The sequence below is a fragment of the Quercus robur genome, chromosome 1 (assembly GCF_932294415.1).
Source record: "Quercus robur chromosome 1, dhQueRobu3.1, whole genome shotgun sequence".
In the NCBI taxonomy this organism is placed as follows: domain Eukaryota; kingdom Viridiplantae; phylum Streptophyta; class Magnoliopsida; order Fagales; family Fagaceae; genus Quercus; species Quercus robur.
Genome location: NC_065534.1, coordinates 34,323,528 through 34,344,934, shown reverse-complemented (window position 1 = coordinate 34,344,934; position 21,407 = coordinate 34,323,528). Strand labels below are relative to the sequence as shown.

The window sequence follows — 21,407 nt, the reverse complement described above, 5'->3', positions numbered from 1 at the left end:
AGTTTCCTCTATTTTTGGTAATGTCATTGTTTGTAGGATGGTGGAGTCATTGTTAGGGGTTTCTTGGTCCTGTATGGCTGTGTAGACTGTAGAATACAGTGTCCAACTTCAACTTCTTTAAGCCTCGTGCATAATATTTCTTTCCCTCACTTCTTTTGAAACCATTAGGTTTAGGATCATTATTCTTGATCTTAAGGTCTATCCCGCTCACTTCATTTTCTTGTGCCATCACCATTAACTTCTCTTTATCCTTGTCCTGGGATTTATTAAAATAAAAAATGAACAAATATATGTGATGGGCCTAAAGCTTGGTCCCATCCCATGATGAATTGGATTAATACGTTTGGGGACGCATATTATCTTGATACTCTGCCCTTTTCTAACACTATGTTTAGCAAAAATGAGGGGATGAGCAATAAGGAAGGAAAAGAAGAGAAATGGAAGACGGGAAAATTATAATATGCTACTAACCCTGTAACTTAAATCATTTATTCTAAAACCCCATCTAAGCACTTTGTGCATGAAAGATGTCAATTTAGCTATAAGACCCTTGACGTATCCTTAAAGTTTGTTAATTATTAGGGGAAAGTGGAAGGAAATAGTTTATACTTTTTTCTAAAGAACTGATAAGAAAGATAGGTCTTCTACCTATATATCAAGACCTATCTTATTGCCCTCCCTTTTTACATGTCTAAAACTATAATTATGAAAAACCTGTAAGAGCATCCAAATTTCTTCAATAACATGACCAAACATTGTTTTATACTTTATATTATGGTATTATGGATATATTTCTAATTAAAAATTATAATTTAAACACTCTCACTCTCGACAACATCAATGTTATTCATGCCATCTCTTCTTTAGTGGAAAACACTTCACTATTTGGCAATGTTGTAGATGATATTCGTCATTTGATTCGGGGATTGCAATGGTCTAGTGTTTACTGTATTAGGAGGGGTGGGAATAGAGTAGCACATTCTTTGGTCCAATATGCTAGGAATATGTTAGATGAGGATTTGTATTGGATGGAGGACTCTCCTCCACCAGCAATGAAAGTTTTGTGTCATGATCTTGTATCTATTTAATTGAATGAATATTCCCCTTTCCAAAAAAAAAAAAAAAAACATTCTCTCACTCTCCACTTCCATAAGGAAAGAGAATAGTGGAACGCTCACATTTGTAGGACGCTCTCTTGTTTTCTCCGTTCCCTTTTTTCTCTCACTTCACAAATTTATTCGTGGTGGCAGAGCACTAATGGCCTGTTTGGAAGTTTAGAGAGGGAGGAGAGTAGTGGGGAATGGTTCCCCTCCACCTTATTTGGATGTATTTAAAATTAGTAAATGGGAAGGGAGTAATTAGCCCTTTCCCTTGTTTGGATGTTTTAAAAATTAAGATAGAGAAGAGAGGAAATGATTAAAATAGACAAATTTACCCCTATTTGAAAATGGACTTGCAACATTGGTCTATTATTAATTTAAAAAGGGTAAACTGAGAAATTTATTTAGTCAATAATTTATCTACTCTACTCTCCCTCCAAATCTCTCCAATTTGAGGGAATTAAAAATGAAGGGTTAGAGGTGGTTAAAACCTCTCCAAACCCCTCCAAACTCCTCCCCTTCCTTCCTTAAAAAACATCCAAACAAAGTAATTGAATTACTCTCCCTGCCTCTATTCTACTCCCCCTCCTTTTTTAAACTTCCAAACAGGCCATAACTCTCACACAAGTTACTTCTATCTTGTCTTGTGTCCCTTTCCTTTTCTTTTCGTTTTGTTTTCTTCTTGTTGTCATTGCTTCTGTATCTTTATCCACGACAATCATCCAAGACTAGCCTCAATAAAATATTCACACATGCTCACCATCACAAGTGACAAGACCCATACACGCTATGAATAGGTCCTTTATTTATTTTTTTTTTAATAAAAAAACCCTCAAATCTTTTTCTTCGAATGCCAATATTCAAGATTTTTATCTTAACAAATCTTTTAATTATTCCGGCCATAGTAGCCATTGTTTATTTCAAGACTTTTTTCGAAAGTTGCACATTCCATCAAAGAATCTATGCACAGCCAGGGTGTGTGTAGGAAAATATATACTCTCCATATTATTGAAGAACAAATCAAGACATTGGATTACTGAAGACAATCAGGGGATTGGAATAAAAGAATAAATTGATTGGTACAGGAAATTATGGGATTGAAATAATCAATTCAAAATTCAAGTGATTGTAGTGTATGTAATTTCAATTATAAAAATAGGTTTTATTGTAATGTATCATCATCTAATTAAATGAAGAAGATGTAACCTTTAAGATTTTGTTTTGTGAACGTAGCCTTGTGACCGAATCACGTAAAACTCTCATATCTTGTCTCTTCTCTTTTCTTTACTCATTTCACAAATTTCAACTTGAGAGAGTGGGAATAAAAGTATTCCATTTCATTTCCATCCCCTTCCCTTCTACATGTTTGGTATTTTAGATATATTCATTTCAATGTCATTTGTATTTGTTGGAAGTGTTGGGTTAAAATAGATTGACCCGGTTAATTAATTCAATTACCCAAGTTAATTAATTAGGTCAAATTACATGCAAATCGTGGAGTCACCAACAAACTACCAAATAAACTAAGAGTAGCGGAAATTAAATTAACATAGTGATTTGTTGACAAATGAGGAAAACCTCTTGCAAGGCAAAAACCTCACTAGGTGAATTTAAGGTCACCACTCTCAAGAATCTACTAATCAATATTCAAGTGGTTACAAGTATAAGGAATCTTACCACTATCCTGAACTATCTTAAAATACTAACCTATAGTTGAACATTTACTCCAATATCCAATTGAACTTGATCTTGTGGTAGACTTCTTTCCTCTATTGTACAAATCTTCATTTTGTGACTAACTTCTTTGCATGGATCCTACACTATAACAAACTTGAGTTTTTTCAACATTTTTTTATCTACGGTTACTAAAAAATGTTAATAAAACCCCTAAGTTTCTACAGTTGTACTCAACTGTTGATCAAAATAAGGAAATTAGCGTACTTATTTCCACAATTGGCAAAACTGTTGAAACGAGTGTAAAAAAAAATTAAGTAAAAGTTTTATCCACAAGCTCGATGAATGTAGAAGATAAACTACATCTTTTATCTACGGTTGTCAGTGTTGAAAATTAGAAACACGGAACTTATATAAAGTTACAGAACAAATCAAAGTTTTATAGATAGCTCTCACAGTTTCTCATTTTCTCACCAGTAGCTCAAATCTCTCTCACACAAAACCTAGAAATTTCAAAGCCAATTCATAGCTCTCAATCATGGAAATTTCGAAGCTCTAGGTCATGGCAATTGCATAGCTATTGGTCTCTCAATGCGGTGGCTCTGTCTCATCGTCACTCACAAAATCGAAGTAGAAGTCTTCTGTCAACTCCTCTACTCTTCGCCTACCTCATCTAATCTCCCCCAATTTTCTAGGGTTTCAAGCTCAATCGCCACTGTGACACGAAGATCATTTTGCCTGATTTGTCTCGATTCTTCGATGGATGAAAATTCGGTGCGTTTTCATGTTTTGTTTATAAATTGTAATGTTTGGTTCCTGGGAAAATTTGAGGGTGAATATTTAAATTCTCTCTCACTTCCTCTCTCTCCCCAAACCCCCAAGGTTCCCTCTCTTTCTCTCTCCCTCTTCCTGTGTATATGCCTATATATAGGTTTTTTGTATCTTTCTTAGATGGCTTTGTGTTTTGTTTCAGAGTCTACTACAAAGGATGGTCAAGCTAATAAAGTAAGTTTCTTCTAATTTTTGTTCTTTGTTCCATAACTAATCCCAAGTTTCAATTATTCTTATTATTATTAATTGGAATTCTATAGTGTTCACTTATTTTCTGCCAAATTAGTGATCATAGTAGTTTTTGTTGTTGTTAATTTATAGTGATTGGTTGATATTGGGGTGTGCTTTACGGCTTGTTTTTGCTCCCATCAAATGTGCTTTAATAATGAACTTTGTTAATTTTTATGAAATAATTCTTGAGATTGAATATGTGCATAAGTGCAATATATGGTACTGAGCATTGAGAATAAACTGACTTGCATTTTTTATATTAGATACTCTGTTTTTTTTTTTTTGGCTGAATCACTCAGTGCAATATATGGTACTCACTTGCATCATTGACGTAATGATGCTACTTTGATTGTTTTTTAGCAGGTGAGATTGAATTTATTAATGTAATTGTTCCAGCAGTTTTTTCACTATTTGTGGGATTGAAAGCTAGAACGTTTGTGAGTTCAAATTACAAGTGCTTGGTAAGTTCATTTGCCTTTTAATTTGTGTTATGTCTCTTTGCCATAATCACATGAAATGGGTTTTGATGTTGTGATTGAATTTAAGTGGGTATTAGCTTGTTTTAGTTTTCATCTCTTGAATGTGCGTTGTAGCTGTCAATATATTTAAACACAATCAACAACTCTAGCATAGGTAGTTCTATAAATGGTATTACCAATACCAAAACCAAAGAATTTGGATTGATGAGATCTCCTTTGAACTTTTAAATGGTTGCAAGTTTTGTTGTCAATGGTATGGTAAACTGCCCCAAGCTATTGTTGAAGAATTTTATGCTTTTGGAATTCTCTACCATGTTGTAGGGGATATTCAATTTATGTCTTTTGTGATGTTGCCATCAACACAATTTAGTAATTAGTTGTCAAATTTGCTTTATGGTATGTGATACTATAATAAAACATGCTCATTAAATAAATGTATTTAAATTGTGGATGTTTTGATTGATATGCAGTATGTCAAGACAGTGCATATGATTGTGGCTTTTACTTATTAGTTCTCTTTTAAATTTTGGTACTCATCTCATTTTTTTAAATGGGATCTTACTTTTTCATAGGCTCCTTCTTACAATTGATATTTATCTTACTTTGTAAATATCAAAAATTAACTTCCAACCTGTGAACTAAAAATGCCAAAAAGTATTATCTACATTTAGGCCTCAAGGCCTTTCTGTTATTATCCAAAAACAGGGCCTTTTTTTTATTTATTATAAGTAAAAATTCTTGTTATTAATTGTCAAAAACAGTACAACAGTTATTTTGGACAGTTGCTTAAATTTCACCTCATAAGATTCTTCCTTTGGAGTGTGTTCAACAATCCACCCCATTGACTTCCAGTTGCAACCCAAAATAGTTGGCTTTCAGCATTGAGTTTACCAGAAGCGGGAATGTATATCTACTAAAATAATTTAGAAATTGTATAATTTACAAGTTTGATCCCTCTAGATTGCATTTTAACCTCCTCTCACCTACCCCTAAATAAATATATAAAAAAAGGATTTTAAAATAAATGAGAAAAAAATGACAATAAAATTTAGAAGGGCTTAGCTTTTTGTAGGTACAATCACAATAGTTTTCTTGCTTTGGTCTGACTATAATTGGTATTAATCAGGGTCTAACAGTAAGAGATATATATATATATATATATATAAATATAAATTCACTAATTATCTTTTATAGTGCTTGTAACTTAGTTAAAACTTTTTGAGCTTTTCAATCAGACTTCTGGCTTTGCAGGTATGATGTAGATGTGTTCCCTGCCCACAGATTTCTTTCGGGTGAAATTGTAAGTCAATAAATCATAGTTTTTTCTTCAACTTTTGAAATGATACTGAATTAAAGAAGTGGTCAAACTCTTAATGGCGTGGTGGTGTGGGCCTGTGGGAAGGGAAGGGTTAGTGGTTTAGAGCTTTTTGAGCTACAACCACCCCCCCCCCCCTCTCTCTCTCTCTCTCTCTCTCTCTCAAAGTGCGCCACAAATATATACACATAGACCGAATAGTTAGGAACAATCAATACTAAAAGTAACCAGTTATTTGTGCCTTGTATGTGTGTATATATATATGTATGTATGTATTAAAGAACATAGACCAAATAATTAGGAACGATGAATATTAAAAAGTAACTGGTTGTTTGTGCCCTTTATTCTACCCAATTACATTTGGTAAATTTTGTCAAAGGAAGTTTACCATATTTTCCCCCACATTCATGTTATTTCGACCATTCAATGTAACGGTTCTAATACGAGATTGCCTTTACTAATTATGAAATGGGCTTAGAGCGTCCCCTCACACTTGTGGTTCACAGTATAATCTTTGGTGTTTTTGAGATGGGTTCTTATGAATTTGCAGAGATACTGGTATTGGAATGACCAAAGAAGAGCTCATTGACTGTCTTGGAACTATTGCTCAGAGTGGTACTTCAAAGTTCTTAAAGGCTCTGAAGGTACTTTTAAACTCTTTTATCCATAGGGTGCATTATTTTATTTCCTCCTGTGTGGCTATTTTCAAGTTCCATGCTGCTTTGAAGCATACATTTCCAGCCTTAAAATTTGCTAGGAAAATAGGGATCTTGGAGCAGACAATGGTCTGATTGGTCAATTTGGTGTGGGGTTCTATTCTGCCTTTCTTGTTGCTGAGAAGGTAACTTTTATAATTAAACTCAAGTCTTGTTGCAATTTTAAATTCCTTTTGAAGCTTTTAATGTGAATGCTTTTCCTATGTCGTGGAACACAGATCACACTCTATTTAAGGGTATGCCACTCTTCTTTTATTCTTTTAATGAAATAGACCTGTCACACTCTGCTTGTTTCAATGGAAAACAAAATAATTGTGTGGAGCTTCTTAAGATGTTGCTTCTTCTCTGGTCTTTATCATAATGATTGTGTTGTTATTATTCCATATGATTCATGATTTTATGGAGTGAATTGAGGAGGGTATCATGGCTGTTGCTGGAAGACTAGCAGCTTATCTTGTTATGGATATAGGACTAAAAGTTTAAAAACATCCTAATCTGTTGTTTTTCTTGCAGGGACATGACAAGTATGAATTCTCAGACCCAGCTAGGATTCAGGGTTTGGTAAAGAATTACTCTCAGTTGTTTCCTTCCCCATTTATACATGGCAAGAAAAATCAAGGACTGTTGAGGTGAGACGCCTTAAATTATTCTCTGTGTCAGGAAGGTTATTTGGGAGATTGAAAATTTTAGATCTTTGCATAGTTTTGTCTGTCCAATTGTAAAACAATTAGCTACTTGTTTTTTAAACAACACCCAAGATGGAAGTTGAAGGTTATAAGAATCTTCTATTTTGAAAGGTAGATGAACAATGTAAATTTGAAAGTGTAAAGGGCAGTAGGCAAAGTAGTTGAGTTGTATTGATTTTTACAGTTTGTTTCAAGTTATTAAATTCTGATTAATGTTAAAGAGTGCATCCATTTTTTTTTTTAACAAGAAAATACTTATTTCAACGGTTGGGTGCCTGTGGATAAAAGTAATAAGCATACTTTAATCTACATTTATGTGTATATATTTCGATGGTTATTAACTGTTGATAAATGTGTAATACTTTTTTCAACGGTTGCATAGGTTGTAGAAAAATGTTCTTGACACGGTTTTTAATAACGGTTCTCTACGGTCATTCCAACTGTTGAAAATATTTTTTTCGATGGTTTTTAATACTTTTTTCGATAGTTTCAACCGTTGAAAATAGCCAAGTTTCTTGTAGTGCTAGTACTTGACTAATTCCATCAACTTGATTGATTGTTGTTAGCTGCAAAGTTTTTCACTTCATAAACAATGAAGATTAGGAAGCACTTGGTCACAAAACCCTAAGGCATACAAAACGCAGTAGCTTGACACAGAGTATATGAGTTCTAGCTCTCTGTTTTCATACTTGATGACTTTTAAAACAATCCTTATATATGATTATGGTTGTAAGAGGTGAAACCCTAATCATTCAAGTCGTCATAGGCCGAATTTCAAATATGAGATTTCTGAAATTGTAAATCTCGATAGATCGAGCTTGTGTTGAGCTTGTCCATTAATCCTCGATAGCAGTTTGTGTCGAGCTTATGTCGAGCTTTAATGAAACAGTTTTTCTTCACTTATTTCTTGGATCAACCTTCATGTCTTTAATGATACCACTTGATATGTTTGAACAACATACTACTTGATACATTAAACCAAACTTAGATCTATCCAATTACAAGTCAAATGCATTCTTTCAAAGGATTAGCCAATTACATAGAAAATATGATAGAAAATATGACCCTAACAGGAGGTAATCAAGAATCAAGTTAGATGAAAGTTGTTTAGTTGCAAGCCTAAAAAACTTTAGTTGAGGAAAGTTCATCTTGGATTAGTGAAATGAATCGAGTTCATAAAATAATCAGATAGAAACTTTATCCTAATATTTGACAAATTTTTGGTCGAGCAAACCCGTTAAGGAAAGCCACCAATTTAGCTTTCATGGTTCACTGTAACCAATTACTCCTTGTTTTGTGTATCCCATATGAACAAAATCAAAACCTTAAAAACTCATACAAAGAAGGGAAGACAGCCACAAAGATCTTTAAGTGGATATCTTATCACCCAAACACAACATCACCACCTATGCTATTGGAGTGTCTTAAGAAACCAAAGAAAGAGATGTCAGAAAACCTTCAAGAAGCCTTGAAGCAACCAAGAGATCAGTTTTGCAACCGGCTAGCGACTTCTGGTGTTGGATTACTGTGAAGACATAGGCTAAATTAGCACTCGCAATAGTTTCAGGGAACTCAGATACAATGTTTGATTACTTGTATTGGAGGTCTTGTAACTTGTAAGTGAATGTACAGTATCGCAATTTCCTTATAGACTTATAGTGGATTTAATGACCTGGGCTAGGCCTAAAGTATTTTTCCTTATGCGGTTTTCACTTTGAAAACAATTCCTCGTCTCTTGTGTGTGATTGTTCATATTGTAATTGATTTACTACGATTGCACATGTAACTTGTTAATTAATTACTTCGACTTGGTATTGATTAATTAGTTAAAATTGATAGTAAGCCGTGTGGAGTCTAAACTGAATTTTCACTGCACAACCAAACGCTTTTTCCCTCCATATTTCCTCCACGCTCCACCCCTTTCCCTTGAACTAAACAGAGTGTAAGTCTTCCATTTAGAATAAGCATTCGAACTAAGAAGAGAGAGACGGTTGCAGTCAGCAGTTGAGTCATAGGAAGGGACAAATACTATATATCTAATATGATCAGTCAAGGACCACACAGAAGAGAAGGATTGCTATCGTTGCATACTCGTAGTGGAGCGCTTGTGCGTCATACTATTCTTACATTATCTTCAGCATGCCGTGTCCTATTTATTGGTGGATTGAAACTTGAAAGGGAAAACAAAAAGATATTCAAAAAGAGTAAACTAAATTCACAAAAGAAATGTTGATCATATTGACTAAAAACAATGGAAAAAGAAGACGAATATATTCAAATTGGTCAGTCCAAATAGATAAAACTGGAATGTAAGTAAATTCTTATCCTTTGTGTTTGATGTAATCAAACTTGGTATTGTTTAAGGCTCTCATACCAAGATAACTCACCTATCGTTCCACCCTCATCATATCATGAGCCCATAGGTTTGATTACATTAATCTACGTGTAAGTGAAATATATACCAAACATAACCTACAAAGGGCCTTATAGTTTACTAGACTCTTCACACACGCTTTACACGTGTAATAAAACTCTTTTCTATTTTTTATTTTTTATATTAAGTATAGTGGAAAAATGTTTAAAAGTGAGAAAAAATAGTGTCCTAATTTTTTGGATTTTGATAAAAGTTTGAAAACCTAAATCTTAGGAACTCTTTTAAAAATGGTAAATTACTCTTTTAACCTATTTGTGTTTTTAAATTTAACATTATTCAACTAAAAGATAGGGGTATTTTAGAGAGTTTGAGAATTTGTGTAAGGATATTTTAATACGCAAAATGATAAAACTCAAACAAATTAATCTTGTTATTAATAGTATAGATGACATAACCTACTGTTTTTTATTAAGAGAATTAAGGTTCAAATCTCCCATTCTCCATAATTGTAACTGTGGGTACCTAAGGCATGCTTGGCAACGTCCTAGGCATGCTTGCAACGTCCTAGGCCGTCCTCGGCATGCCTTGCAACGTCCTCGGCATGCATGCTTGTGATACTTGGTGGTACACTACTCCCTTTGCTTCACAGCTTATAAGGTAGAAAGTGGGGGGGTTTTCCTTCGATGTGGGACGCAAAGGTTGCAAGCATGCCTAGGTCGGCCAAGGACGTTGTCAAGCATGCCGAGGACGTTGCAAAGCATGCCGAGGACGTTGCAAGGCATGCCGAGGACGGCCTAGGACGTTGCAAGCATGCCTAGGACATTGCCAAGCATGCCTTATCACAGAGATACTTGGTGGTACACTACTACCTTTACTTCACAGCTTATAAGGCAGAAAGTGGGGGGGTTTTCTTTCGATGTGGGATTCCAAAGGGTGCGGTGTAAAAAAGGCTACAAGGCAAAAAAGCCCTTGGCCCAAAGATCCGTCCATCCAAGGAACACACACCAAAAAGGGCCCTTTTATTGTGGGTACCTAAGGCATGCTTAGGCATGCTTGGCAACGTCTTAGGCATGCTTGCAACGTCCTAGGCCGTCCTCGGCATGCCTTGCAATGTCCTCGGTATGCTTTGCAACGTCCTCGGCATGCTTGACAACGTCCTTGGCCGACCTAAGCATGCTTGCAACCTTTGCGTCCCACATCGAAGGAAAACCCCCCCACTTTCTGCCTTATAAGCTGTGAAGCAAAGGGAGTAGTGTACCACCAAGTATCTCTGTGATCATAAGAGACTTTGTGGTACACTACTCCCTTTGCTTCACAGCTTATAAGGCAGAAAGTGGGGGGGTTTTCCTTCGATGTGGGACGCAAAGGTTGCAAGCATGCTTAGGTCGGCCAAGGACGTTGTCAAGCATGCTGAGGACGTTGCAAAGCATGCTGAGGACGTTGCAAGGCATGCCGAGGACGGCCTAGGACGTTGCAAGCATGCCTAGGACGTTGCCAAGCATGCCTTAGGTACCCACAGTAACCATTGAAATATATAAATAAAAAAACTTTTATGGTCCTATATTTTGGCCATGTTTTTAATTTGGTTCTCAAGTTTTTATAATTTTGTTTTGGTTTTTATGGTTTTAAACTTGTTATCCTTTTAGTCACTGTCGTAAGCTAGCAATGTAGTCCATTAATTATGTAGGCATTCTCGGTAAGTGAGATGTCAACAAGGATCAAAATGACTGCAAGTGTAAAAAAATAAGCACCAAAAATGAGCCTATAAAAACTTAATATAGGTACCAAAAAGGATGTTTTTCCCCTTATCAAAGGCCTTTAGGCAAAAGGACCTTAACCTAAAGGCCTTTAACCTAAAGGCCTTTGATAAGGGTCCATTTGGTTGGTAGTGAAATAGGGAGGATAGAAAATGAAAGAGAGAAACTAATTTTATGGGTGTTTAGTTGGAGAGAAGGGGAGGATGAAAAATTGGTGGGACCTAGGTGTTTTATTCTTGGTCCCACCAAAATTCTATCTTCCCAATTTAGGGAGAGGAATATTTGCAGTCAATAACTAAACTACCCTTCCTCTTACATGCTAGATCAGCTAGGGTTTTCTTTTTTGGAAATATTTTCTTGAGTGTCTTCTTCTTAATAAATTTTGGGTTTTTTTTTTTTTTTTTTGCCCCTTTTTTGTTTTAATTGGGCATCATTTTTTATATTAAGGGCTTATGAGTAAATTTATACAAACTCATTTTTTCCATTCATCCACTTTTTCACCCCCAAGAAACACAAATGAGGAAGACTAAAATCTTTTCTATCCTCCCACTTTTCCACCTCCCCAACCAAATAAAAAAAATATAGGTAGATTGTGCTCTTTCTTCCCCACGTCTAAGAAGTTCTTCAAAATTGTAAATAAAAATAATCCAACTCAATTGAAATATTAAGTATGATGAATCATCAATGATTAATTTCTCTTAATAACTCAAGATTTTGATTTTTATGTCAATCCCTCGCTCGTAAATTATCAAGCTTTCCTTCACTACGTTTCACCACACATAAAGTAAGGTATTTATTTTTAAGAAAAGATTTTTCAAATGTTTAAATTTTATACTTGATCTATTATATCCGATTTTCTATAAGAAACCAATCTCAGTTTGGTTAGTAATGATTCAACCAGTTATGTCTTGAATCCATCTCTACTTAGGTACGTTGAGGTTGAGTCGAAATTTGGTAAGGATGAGGTGTAAACCCATGTTTTACATTATTTAATAAGAGATTGTCACTTTAGTCTTTTTCTAATATCATATCAGGCATTTACTTAATTAAAATATGAAATATGATGTTTATTGAGATGTTATCATATGTGATCAAAACTATTTATGTTTTAGTAATATGATGATGTGACATGTCCTTATTGAATGATGTAAACCAAGAAAAATTCTTAAGTATTCCCGAGGTATGGAGAAATAGTGATCCCTACCCTCACATTCATGGTAGACCTTGCCATGAGTGTGAAAGAAGGGAGTATCATTCGCTATATTCCAGAAGTACCTAAAAATTACTCGTAAACCAATGGATTTACACCAAGATGACTCTATTATTAAATAATTTTTTTTTAGAAGGTATTATTAAATGAAGTTGATAATTATTTTGATAAAGGAGAATTCTTAGGTACTCCTAGGAAAATTCTAAAATTTATTCATTGATAAATTATATTTTATTGTTCTATACTTTAAATTTTATTATATTCTTATTATATTATGATTTTATAGTGTAGATGGTGTTTCATTTATTTATAAATATTTTTTTAATCATAAATTTCTACTAAAAAAAAAAACATGGATGTCTTTTTTCTTCGTCTTCTTCTTCTTCTTCTTCTTCTTTTATTTAAAAAAAAGGTGAATTATAGAAAAAATTAAGTGAATCTTAAATATGATCTCCTGATTAACTTGTTACTCATAATATTAAAAAACCCACAAAATTTAGATAAAAATCTCACAAATGAATAAAAAAATTCATAAAAAAGAGATTGAAGGTAATGACATAACATAACAAAAGGATACTAATAAAAATAATTACAATGATATTCAAACATGTAATATAATAATAATTGTTTTAGATAGGTAGATAAACAGGAGAGGTGAGATTTAAAACCTAGATATAGGGCACCACAATTATATAATATAATAATTCTTGATGATATAATAAGACTAGATTATTTTTCAAATTTAGATATCAATTACAAAATTTTGTTGTCACTACCAATCATAAATGTTTTAGTAGAATTTTTTTTTTCAAAATTAAAATTGATAAAAACTCTACTTAGGATCGATTATATCACAAAAATATAAAGTAGATTAGCCATATTATCATATATAAGGGAAATGTTAGCAAAGCCTAAATAAAAAAAATTAATTAGTAGCATTTTTTTTTTTAATCTCAAAAGGCAAGAAGGATGTATTTTAAATAAAATATTATAATTTTAAATTTTAAATAAATATTATTTAATTTTGAATATAAAAATATCTCAATTTGATAAACATATGAGTTGGATTCAAGTTACACCTAGTGTAATGTAACTTGAAGTAATGTTACACCACTCAGTATTGTTTAATTGAATGTGAATTTTAACAAATCAACCATTCGATTATATTATCTTCATGCATTCTCCATGCTTGCAAAATTTAAGACGACTAAGGGTCTATTTGTGATATGCTTATTTTGCTGAAATTAAAATTTTTTTTTACTGAAAGTACTATAGTTAAAGGTAAAAATTAGCTAAAATAGTATAATGGGACCCATGAATAGTACCAAAAAGTGCAGTGGGGCCCATAAATAGTAGCAAAAATAAGCTAACTTTTTAGGTTTAAGCCAAATGCACACTAAATATTAATAGTTATGTCATCAATCAATTGTTTAAATTCAAGCTTTTGTAGTTTAAAATAATGTATAAAAGATGAGTTTATAGATTAAATGGTAAATAACAACTGATTGACATGAATATTGGTATGCATGTTAAGAACCTATAGAACATGTAATCCAACGGTGGAATTTTTAAAATATGAATTTAATAATAAGTTATTGGCTGGTGTAACTTTACTTGGACTTATACCAGGTGTAACTTGAACCGATGAATAAATTAGAAAACAAGAAAGTTCAAGAAATAGAAAACAATATTGTGGACATCCCTTCTCCTATCGTTACATCTGGGGTGCTAAAAAAACCCCATTGAGCCCCTTAAAAAGCTACCTTATCTACTTTAACCCATCATTTCACAACTCGTCTTACATCCCTTCTCCTCTCGTTACATCACAGCCATCACTATTAATTTATTTACTCAATTCACTCTCTCTGATGTCGACGTGAGAGACCCATCCTCATAAACAGTGGTCTTGACCCATCAAATAGAGGCCCATATCGCAATAGAGACCCATATTGCAACAGAAAAACACCCATCAAGGGCAGTCTCAACCCATTAACAAACCCATAATTACAAAGGGCAACACACCGCCACTACCACAACCCACATTAAATTGACCAACCAAAAATCACCACCACAACCAATAACCCAAAATCCAATACCAAAACCAAGAACCAATTGCCTGCCATCGCAACCAATGTCAATAAAAAAATCCAAATCCAAATCCTCTAACAAAACACACAAACCACCACGAACCTACTACCACAACGTTGCCACGAAGACAGTTAAGACTACAAATCTAGCGGCGTTTACAAAACACACAAATCTCATCAAATTCCACAGAGGATTGAGGCTACAAAATTAACCTAGAATTAAATTCCACTTCTGCAAATACAATTAAGAGGTGGAAGGTGCCGGTCGAGAGAGAGAGGTATATGCTTGCTACAGTAAACTACTACTAGCAAGGTTGTAAATTTTTTAGGTTTAACACTAAAAATGTAGCATATGTTTAGTTTTTTGGGTTCTAAAATAGCATTTTGAGAGTTTAGCACTCCCAATATGAGTGCTTTTTAGTCTAGCCAAAAGACCATTCAACGCGCTTATCTATATTAAAGAATTAGAACAAGACAAGTAGACAACAAACAAACGAAAAGGAACACGCAACCAACTTCAATTGCTTCTATGCACTAGCTAGTTGTCCAGTCTTGATTATAATTAAGTAGAATAAAGACCTGAATACAAACGAGCAAATTTTTTTTTTTATTATTAATTTTCCTCAAGGTGCGGACATAGTCATCTCCACAGTTGGTGCAGTTATCAGTATATAATAAGCATGTAACAACTCAGGAAGTATCCACTTTACCAGTAGCCTTTGCACAAATCTACTCCTATTTGTTACAATGGAATTGGCCAAGCTGTTCATTACCCTTCTCATTATTGATGCTCTCTTTATCTCCCAAATACGAGTCCAAGCAGCCCCCACCAACTCAAACCTCTTCAGAGAATATATAGGAGCTGAGTTCAAGAATGTCAAATTTACCGATGTACCCATTAACCCAAATGCTGAATTCCACTTCATTCTCTCCTTTGCTATAGACTATGACACCTTAAGCTCTCCCTCTCCAAACAACGGAAAATTCAACATATTCTGGGACTCTGCTAATCTTAGCCCTTCCCAAGTTTCTTCTATAAAAAATGCTCATTCGAATGTAAAGGTGGCCTTAAGCTTAGGAGGGGATAGCGTGGGGGATGGCTTCGCTTACTTCAGCCCCTCCTCAGTGGATTCATGGGTTTCTAATGCTGTTTCATCACTCACAAGGATCATAAAGCAGTATCATTTGGATGGAATTGATATTGACTATGAGCACTTCAAGGCTGATCCTGATACCTTTGCTGAGTGCATTGGGAAGCTTATAACAACTCTGAAGAGGAATAAGGTAATTTCGTTCGCTTCTATAGCTCCATTTGATAATGATCAAGTTCAGAAACAATATTTGCCCCTGTGGAGGAAATATGGGCACCAAATAGACTATGTGAACTTCCAGTTTTATGCATATGATAAGGGAACCACTGTGCCTCAATTTCTTGACTACTTCAAAACCCAAAGCTCTAATTATAATGGTGGTAAGGTGTTAGTAAGCTTTGGTACTGATGCTAGTGGTGGGTTAAAACCTGATAAAGGCTTCTTTAAAGCCTGCGAGAAACTCAAGAGTCAGCAGCAACTACATGGTATCTTTATTTGGTCAGCGGATGACTCCAAGGCAAATGGTTTCCGCTATGAGAAAGAAGCGCAAGGACTTTTAGCAGGTCAACGCTAATATTGTCATCAAATTATGTAATGAAGGTATTGCTGATGTTAGATCCCAGTTGCCTGTACTACTGAACTTTTATTTTCTAGTATATTTCTAATTCATGTTTGTGTTTTGAGTGTTTGTAAGAGCACATTGTATTTTAACTTGTTTTCTACTAGTGTGAGATTATGTTTGTTGTGGCTTTTGGCATATATTTGGATCCTCTGCACTATCTATTCATCTATGGAAACTTGCAGGAACTGGGCTTTGTTATAATCTATTGTTGAACTTTGGCAGAGAGAGAAAATTAAGTATGTTTTATGGCCAGTTAAACGTATGGCTATTGTCAAGAGTTATCAAATATCTTCTTTTTTTTTTTTTTTTTTTTTTTTTTTTTTTTTTTTTTTTTATGGGAATATCTTCTTATTTCTATATCAATATCTATAGAGTCCACATGTTTACTTCTCGGGGTTCTATAGAGTCCAAATATTTATATTTGTCAAACTGGTAGGTCAATAAGGTATGGGTTAGAAACGAATCATTTTAAACATGTTGCCAAACTTGACCATCGCATAGTCTTTTAAGAGTTGGTGTATGACCCGTAATTTTTTTCTAATAATGATAATAATAATAATATGTTTTGAGTTTTTCACAAGAAAACTTTATATATATATATATATATATATTTTGAGCCATATAGGAATCTTAAATGGAAAAATAGACCCCACATCTGGTATTGATGCCAATCTAGAAAAAGTGAAAAACACTTTGTTTAGGAAAAAAAAAATGTAATTTGAGGAAAAAATTGTTGGTCAACAGTAACCAACGGTCAACGATTGGCCTGTGGACGGATAGAGAAAGGGGGGGGGGGGGGGGGGGAACCATTTGAAAGTTCTATTTTTATTTTTTATTTTTGTACTATGAAGTTTACTTTTATTGAGTATGAAACATTTCAGTAAATGTTTTTAGCTTTAAAAAGCAATAATTTAAAATTAACACTTTGCTAAACTTGTTTTGTACTTGTGATTTTTGTCGCACCAAACAGAAAAATGTATAGACAATGTACATATGTGGAACTAACTTTCCTTAGTTGCAATGATATTTAGCTCATTTCAAAAAAAAAAAAAAAAAAAAATGATATTTAGCTGTTTTCAGGGTTGAGACCCTGAGTCTAGGCCACTTAGGTTATGGCTTAGGGCCTCCTACTAAAGAAAGACCCCAAATGTTTTTTTGTGGGGGTGGGTAGTAAATGATTTTATTTTATTTTTATTAAAAGAAATATGTGAGTGGTATTATTTTTCTTCTACTCTCAAGAAGGCAAAAAAATAAATAAAATAAATAAATAAAAATAATGCTACAGTTGCAAATTATTTCACAATATTTTTATAAATTGTTATTGTGGCCAGCTTCTTAGTGGTATTATTTTTCTTCTACTCTCACGAAGGCCAAAAAAAGAATAATGCTACAACTACAAACTATTTTACAACATTTTTACAAACTATTGTTGTGGCCAGTTTCTTATCATTTTTCATCTAGGCTCGCCACTAATATCATTTTTTTTCATTTATCAATTACCACTCACCACATCAGTAGTTTGTAAAAATATTTTGTAAAAACTGTTGTATCTCTAGCATTACTCCCAAAAAAATGAGTGATGTTAAAGATACGAGTAATACTACAGTCACAAATTATTTTATAACATTTTTACAAATTGTTGATGTGGCCAGCTTTTTATTGGTTTTCATCTAGGCCCACCACTAACATCATTTTTTTATTTACCAATAATCACTCACCACATCAGCAGTTTGTACAATTTTTTATAAAAATTTTGTATCTCTAACATCACTCTAAAGATACTATCAATTTTACTACATAAATATTATAAATTGATGTATGATTAATCACAAGATGTAATTCAAATACTTATTTATTATCTTATTCAAATACCACCAATCACATTCATGGTTACATCCTTGGTAAGCTTTAGCATTTTTTAGAGAAAAAAATGGATTAATAAAAATGCACTCCCATTCCAAAAAAAAAAAAAAAAAAAAACCAACCACCATTAATTGAATTAGTCATATTAAAAGTAAGAATGATGCATTTTACATAGAAAATAAAATATAGAACTAAATATTATTTAAGTGATATTTAAATAACAAAAAGTCCAATTGAATTTATCGCCTTAGGCCTCAAATTGCATTGAGCTAGCTCTAGTTGTCTCTAGTTGTTTTGATGATGTGTAGTTCTTTGTGAGCTTTTCTATTCAAGAGTTGATTGATCTTTCAAATCCATGACAAAATGCAATGGGTAATCCAATTTTATTTGTTTTTGGTCTTAGATCTCTCGGTCTAGATTTAATGAAATGAATAAAGTTTAAAGGTTAGATGTCAAGCCTTATAAGTTATAATTTAGTGAAATTGTTTGGTCTCTTTTATAAAATTAAAAAAAATTAAAAATTAAATCTTCCTTCCTCTACATGTTCTAACTTCTAACATTTTGAATTAAAAAAAAAAAAAAAAAAAGGAAAGAAAGAAAAAGGGTAGGGTTTTTTTTTTTTTTTTTTTATATATATATAAGAAAAAGGGTTTATATGTCCCATTTTTGGCTAATTAATTAGATTGGATATTGACATAAAAATAAATAAAATTAGATTGCACATTGCCAAATACAAATTGCGCCATCCTCCTTGGATTTATTTTGCCATGCTTTTTGGGCCTGGCTGGGCTGGGCACTACTGGATTTGGCACTCTAGGTGTAAACTGAAAAAGCCTTGATGGCCTGACCTTTGTTTGGCGTTCCCTTCCCTATGCCCACACGAGATTCCGAAAGGACAAGCGTTCCTGAACGACAAGTGTCCATATGTATAGCGTTCTCTAAGAAAAAACATCAGTCCACCCATTCGTACGACAAGTAGTCACGGTCGCTTAAATTCTAGTACCACATAATTATACACAATTTTAACCACCATTCGAGTTTTTAATGATAAAGTGTATATTGACATGAACCCACACCAAAGCCCTATCACTCGTAACCTGTCATGCGGCTATTTGTAGTCAAAGTTGTGCACAAATATACAGTACTAGAATGCAAAAAACTAAAAAATAAAAAAAGAAACTTCCACTCACCCACACAAGAATATAATTCCTTTTTCCTAGTTGCTTCCATGTTAAGAGTAGACTCAGTAGTCAATAGTCAACTTGATCTCACCCACACCCAGAAACCCAATAAGCATAATAAATTCTTCTTTTTCTCAGATTGTTTTGCATCAAAGCTGAGATGGAGCAGAACAAATAGAAGAGCTTTGAGATCTAAATCTCTGTTTTAGGTAAAGTTGGGTATATATATAGATATATATTAGTATTGTATTTGTTTCTTAATTGGGGTAGTGTCCAAAGTTATGGCAGGAGCACTTGTTGCAGGGGGTGTTGTGGGGGCGGCTTTTGGAGAGGGATTTGCTATTTTGCACGAAACAGTTAAGCATGTGGTGGGCCAAATCATCATGTTCAAATCCATTCTTAAAAGCTTAGAATCCACGCTAGATGGTATAGCACCAGTGGTCCAAGAGATAAGACGATTAAGCCTAGCTCTTGATCACCCAGATAAGGAAACAAAGAGGCTGATCGAACAAATGAAGAAGGGCAAGGAGCTGGTTCTCAAGTGCTCCAAAGTCAAGCGCTGGAGTTGGAACTACTATTTCAAAGCCTATTTTTATGCGAAAAAACTCAAGAAGTTGAACAATGCCATTGAAAAGTTCTGTCAGATAGATTTGACAGTACAGAACACAAGGACTGCGTTGGAGACTCTGATCAAGGTGAATCAGACCACAACGACTGTGTTGGAGACTGATGCCAAGGTGGATCTTGTTTTGGAGGGAGTGACTGAGTTGAGAAAGAAGAAGTTTGGGTTTCGGACACTGTCGTGTGCGGTTTCTAGACCCCGTGATTATATTGTTGGGTTGGAGTTGCCTTTGAAGGAGTTGAAGCAGCTGCTGTCTAATAAAGAGGTGTCGCTTCTTCTATTGACTGCTCTTGGAGGTTGCGGGAAGACAACACTCGTCAAAATGCTTTGTTGGGATGAGGATATTAAAGGTACTTTTTCTCACATTAAACCTCTTGCCAAGTAAAATAAATTCTACTGAATAGAGTTCATCGCTACTAACATGTCTTGCTGTGATTGAGTGGTACATAATAAAAGTGATGACAGTGATAAACCCATTTAAAGTTTTTAACGATTGTGAAAATATACATAATAAGAGATTATTTTAGTTAAATCGTGATAGTATGTGGATAGTTTTTGGTAAAAGTAAACAGTTTGGTAGTTTAAAAAACAAAATGCGTAGGGATGAATCCTAAAATGTACCATTGATTCATTATTATATGTTAAACTATAATTGGAACAAATGTGAATACATCATTCACACATTAAGATTTCAATTGATGTAAATGAATTGAATTACATTTTGTTTAAAAAAAAAAAAAAATGCATGTACCCTTTTCTGGGTTGGGAATTCTGTTCATTTCGCTTCACCACTTTGTATGTAGATTTATAAAGTTATTAGACATAAAATGTTCCTTTCTGGCAGCTTTCTAACTGCATTGTGTTTGGATAGGGATATATGGGGAAAATATATTTTTTGTCAACGTTTCACAAGCTCCCAACCTGAAGGTCATGGTACAGAAACTATTTAATCATAATGATGAGGAGTGTCCTGCTTTTCAAAGTGATGAAGAAGCAATTGACCAACTAGAGCAACTGCTGAATGAAATTAGACAAAAACAACCTATATTGTTGATATTGGATGATGTCTGGCCCGGATCAGAATCCCTTGTTGAGAAGTTCAAGTTTGATATTCCTGATTACAAGATTGTGGTGACTTCAAGAACTGCGTTTCCAAGATTTCCATATAGATATAACTTAAATCCATTAAATCGTGTAGATGCCATGAGTCTTTTTTGTTACTCAGCATCATTGCAAGACCGAGACGAGAGCTCTTACATTCCAGAAGAATATATCGAAAAGGTACTCTGTCAATCTATTTTATATATATATATATATATATATATTTTCTTGTGTTGATGGGTGCATGATAACCTATATACCTGCCAAAATCAGGTTTTCATACTTGCACATACATTTAAGCTCTGTTTGTTTTGTTTCCAACAAAAAAATTGTACCCAGCACTAGAGTGAAGATAGGGATAGAAAAAAAAATGTCATATTTCTGAACAAAGTGTGGTTTAGACAACTAAAATCATGGCCAATATTATTACCCTTTAGCCTATAGACAACAACTGATTTTATATGGTT

The 21,407-nt window shown here is 33.8% G+C and overlaps 3 protein-coding genes across 9 annotated transcripts in view; all 3 read left to right on the top strand.

Annotated features, from left to right (window-relative positions):
* LOC126732640 (probable disease resistance protein At5g66910) overlaps window positions 1-21,407 on the top strand; it is a 64,276-nt gene that overhangs the window by 40,525 nt on the left and 2,344 nt on the right. The window contains exons 2-3 of one of the 2 annotated variants that reach the window (XM_050435607.1): window positions 19,913-20,189; window positions 20,711-21,120. The exons of the other annotated variant lie outside the window; for it this stretch is intronic. Of the exons in view, the coding sequence (XP_050291564.1) occupies window positions 19,913-20,189; window positions 20,711-21,120 (687 nt within the window). The remainder of the gene's footprint in view (window positions 1-19,912; window positions 20,190-20,710; window positions 21,121-21,407) is intronic. 2 annotated transcript variants of the gene reach the window in all.
* LOC126732683 (heat shock protein 90-5, chloroplastic-like) lies at window positions 3,158-7,252 on the top strand. Of its 6 annotated transcripts, none has more exons than XM_050435671.1 (7): window positions 3,165-3,548; window positions 3,748-3,779; window positions 4,200-4,297; window positions 5,567-5,615; window positions 6,181-6,274; window positions 6,388-6,471; window positions 6,860-7,252. In XM_050435671.1, exons 4-7 carry the CDS (start codon window positions 5,578-5,580, stop codon window positions 6,977-6,979), a joined length of 336 nt encoding a protein of 111 aa, XP_050291628.1. In that variant the 5' UTR covers window positions 3,165-3,548; window positions 3,748-3,779; window positions 4,200-4,297; window positions 5,567-5,577; the 3' UTR covers window positions 6,980-7,252. The 6 variants fall into 6 exon arrangements, 5 of the variants coding, with proteins under 5 accessions (XP_050291628.1, XP_050291637.1, XP_050291649.1 ...); XM_050435680.1 differs by having other exon boundaries at window positions 4,197-4,297; XM_050435692.1 differs by having other exon boundaries at window positions 3,165-3,656.
* LOC126732677 (chitinase 2-like) lies at window positions 15,099-16,374 on the top strand. Its single transcript, XM_050435661.1, has one exon. It carries the CDS (start codon window positions 15,208-15,210, stop codon window positions 16,123-16,125), a length of 918 nt encoding a protein of 305 aa, XP_050291618.1. The 5' UTR covers window positions 15,099-15,207; the 3' UTR covers window positions 16,126-16,374.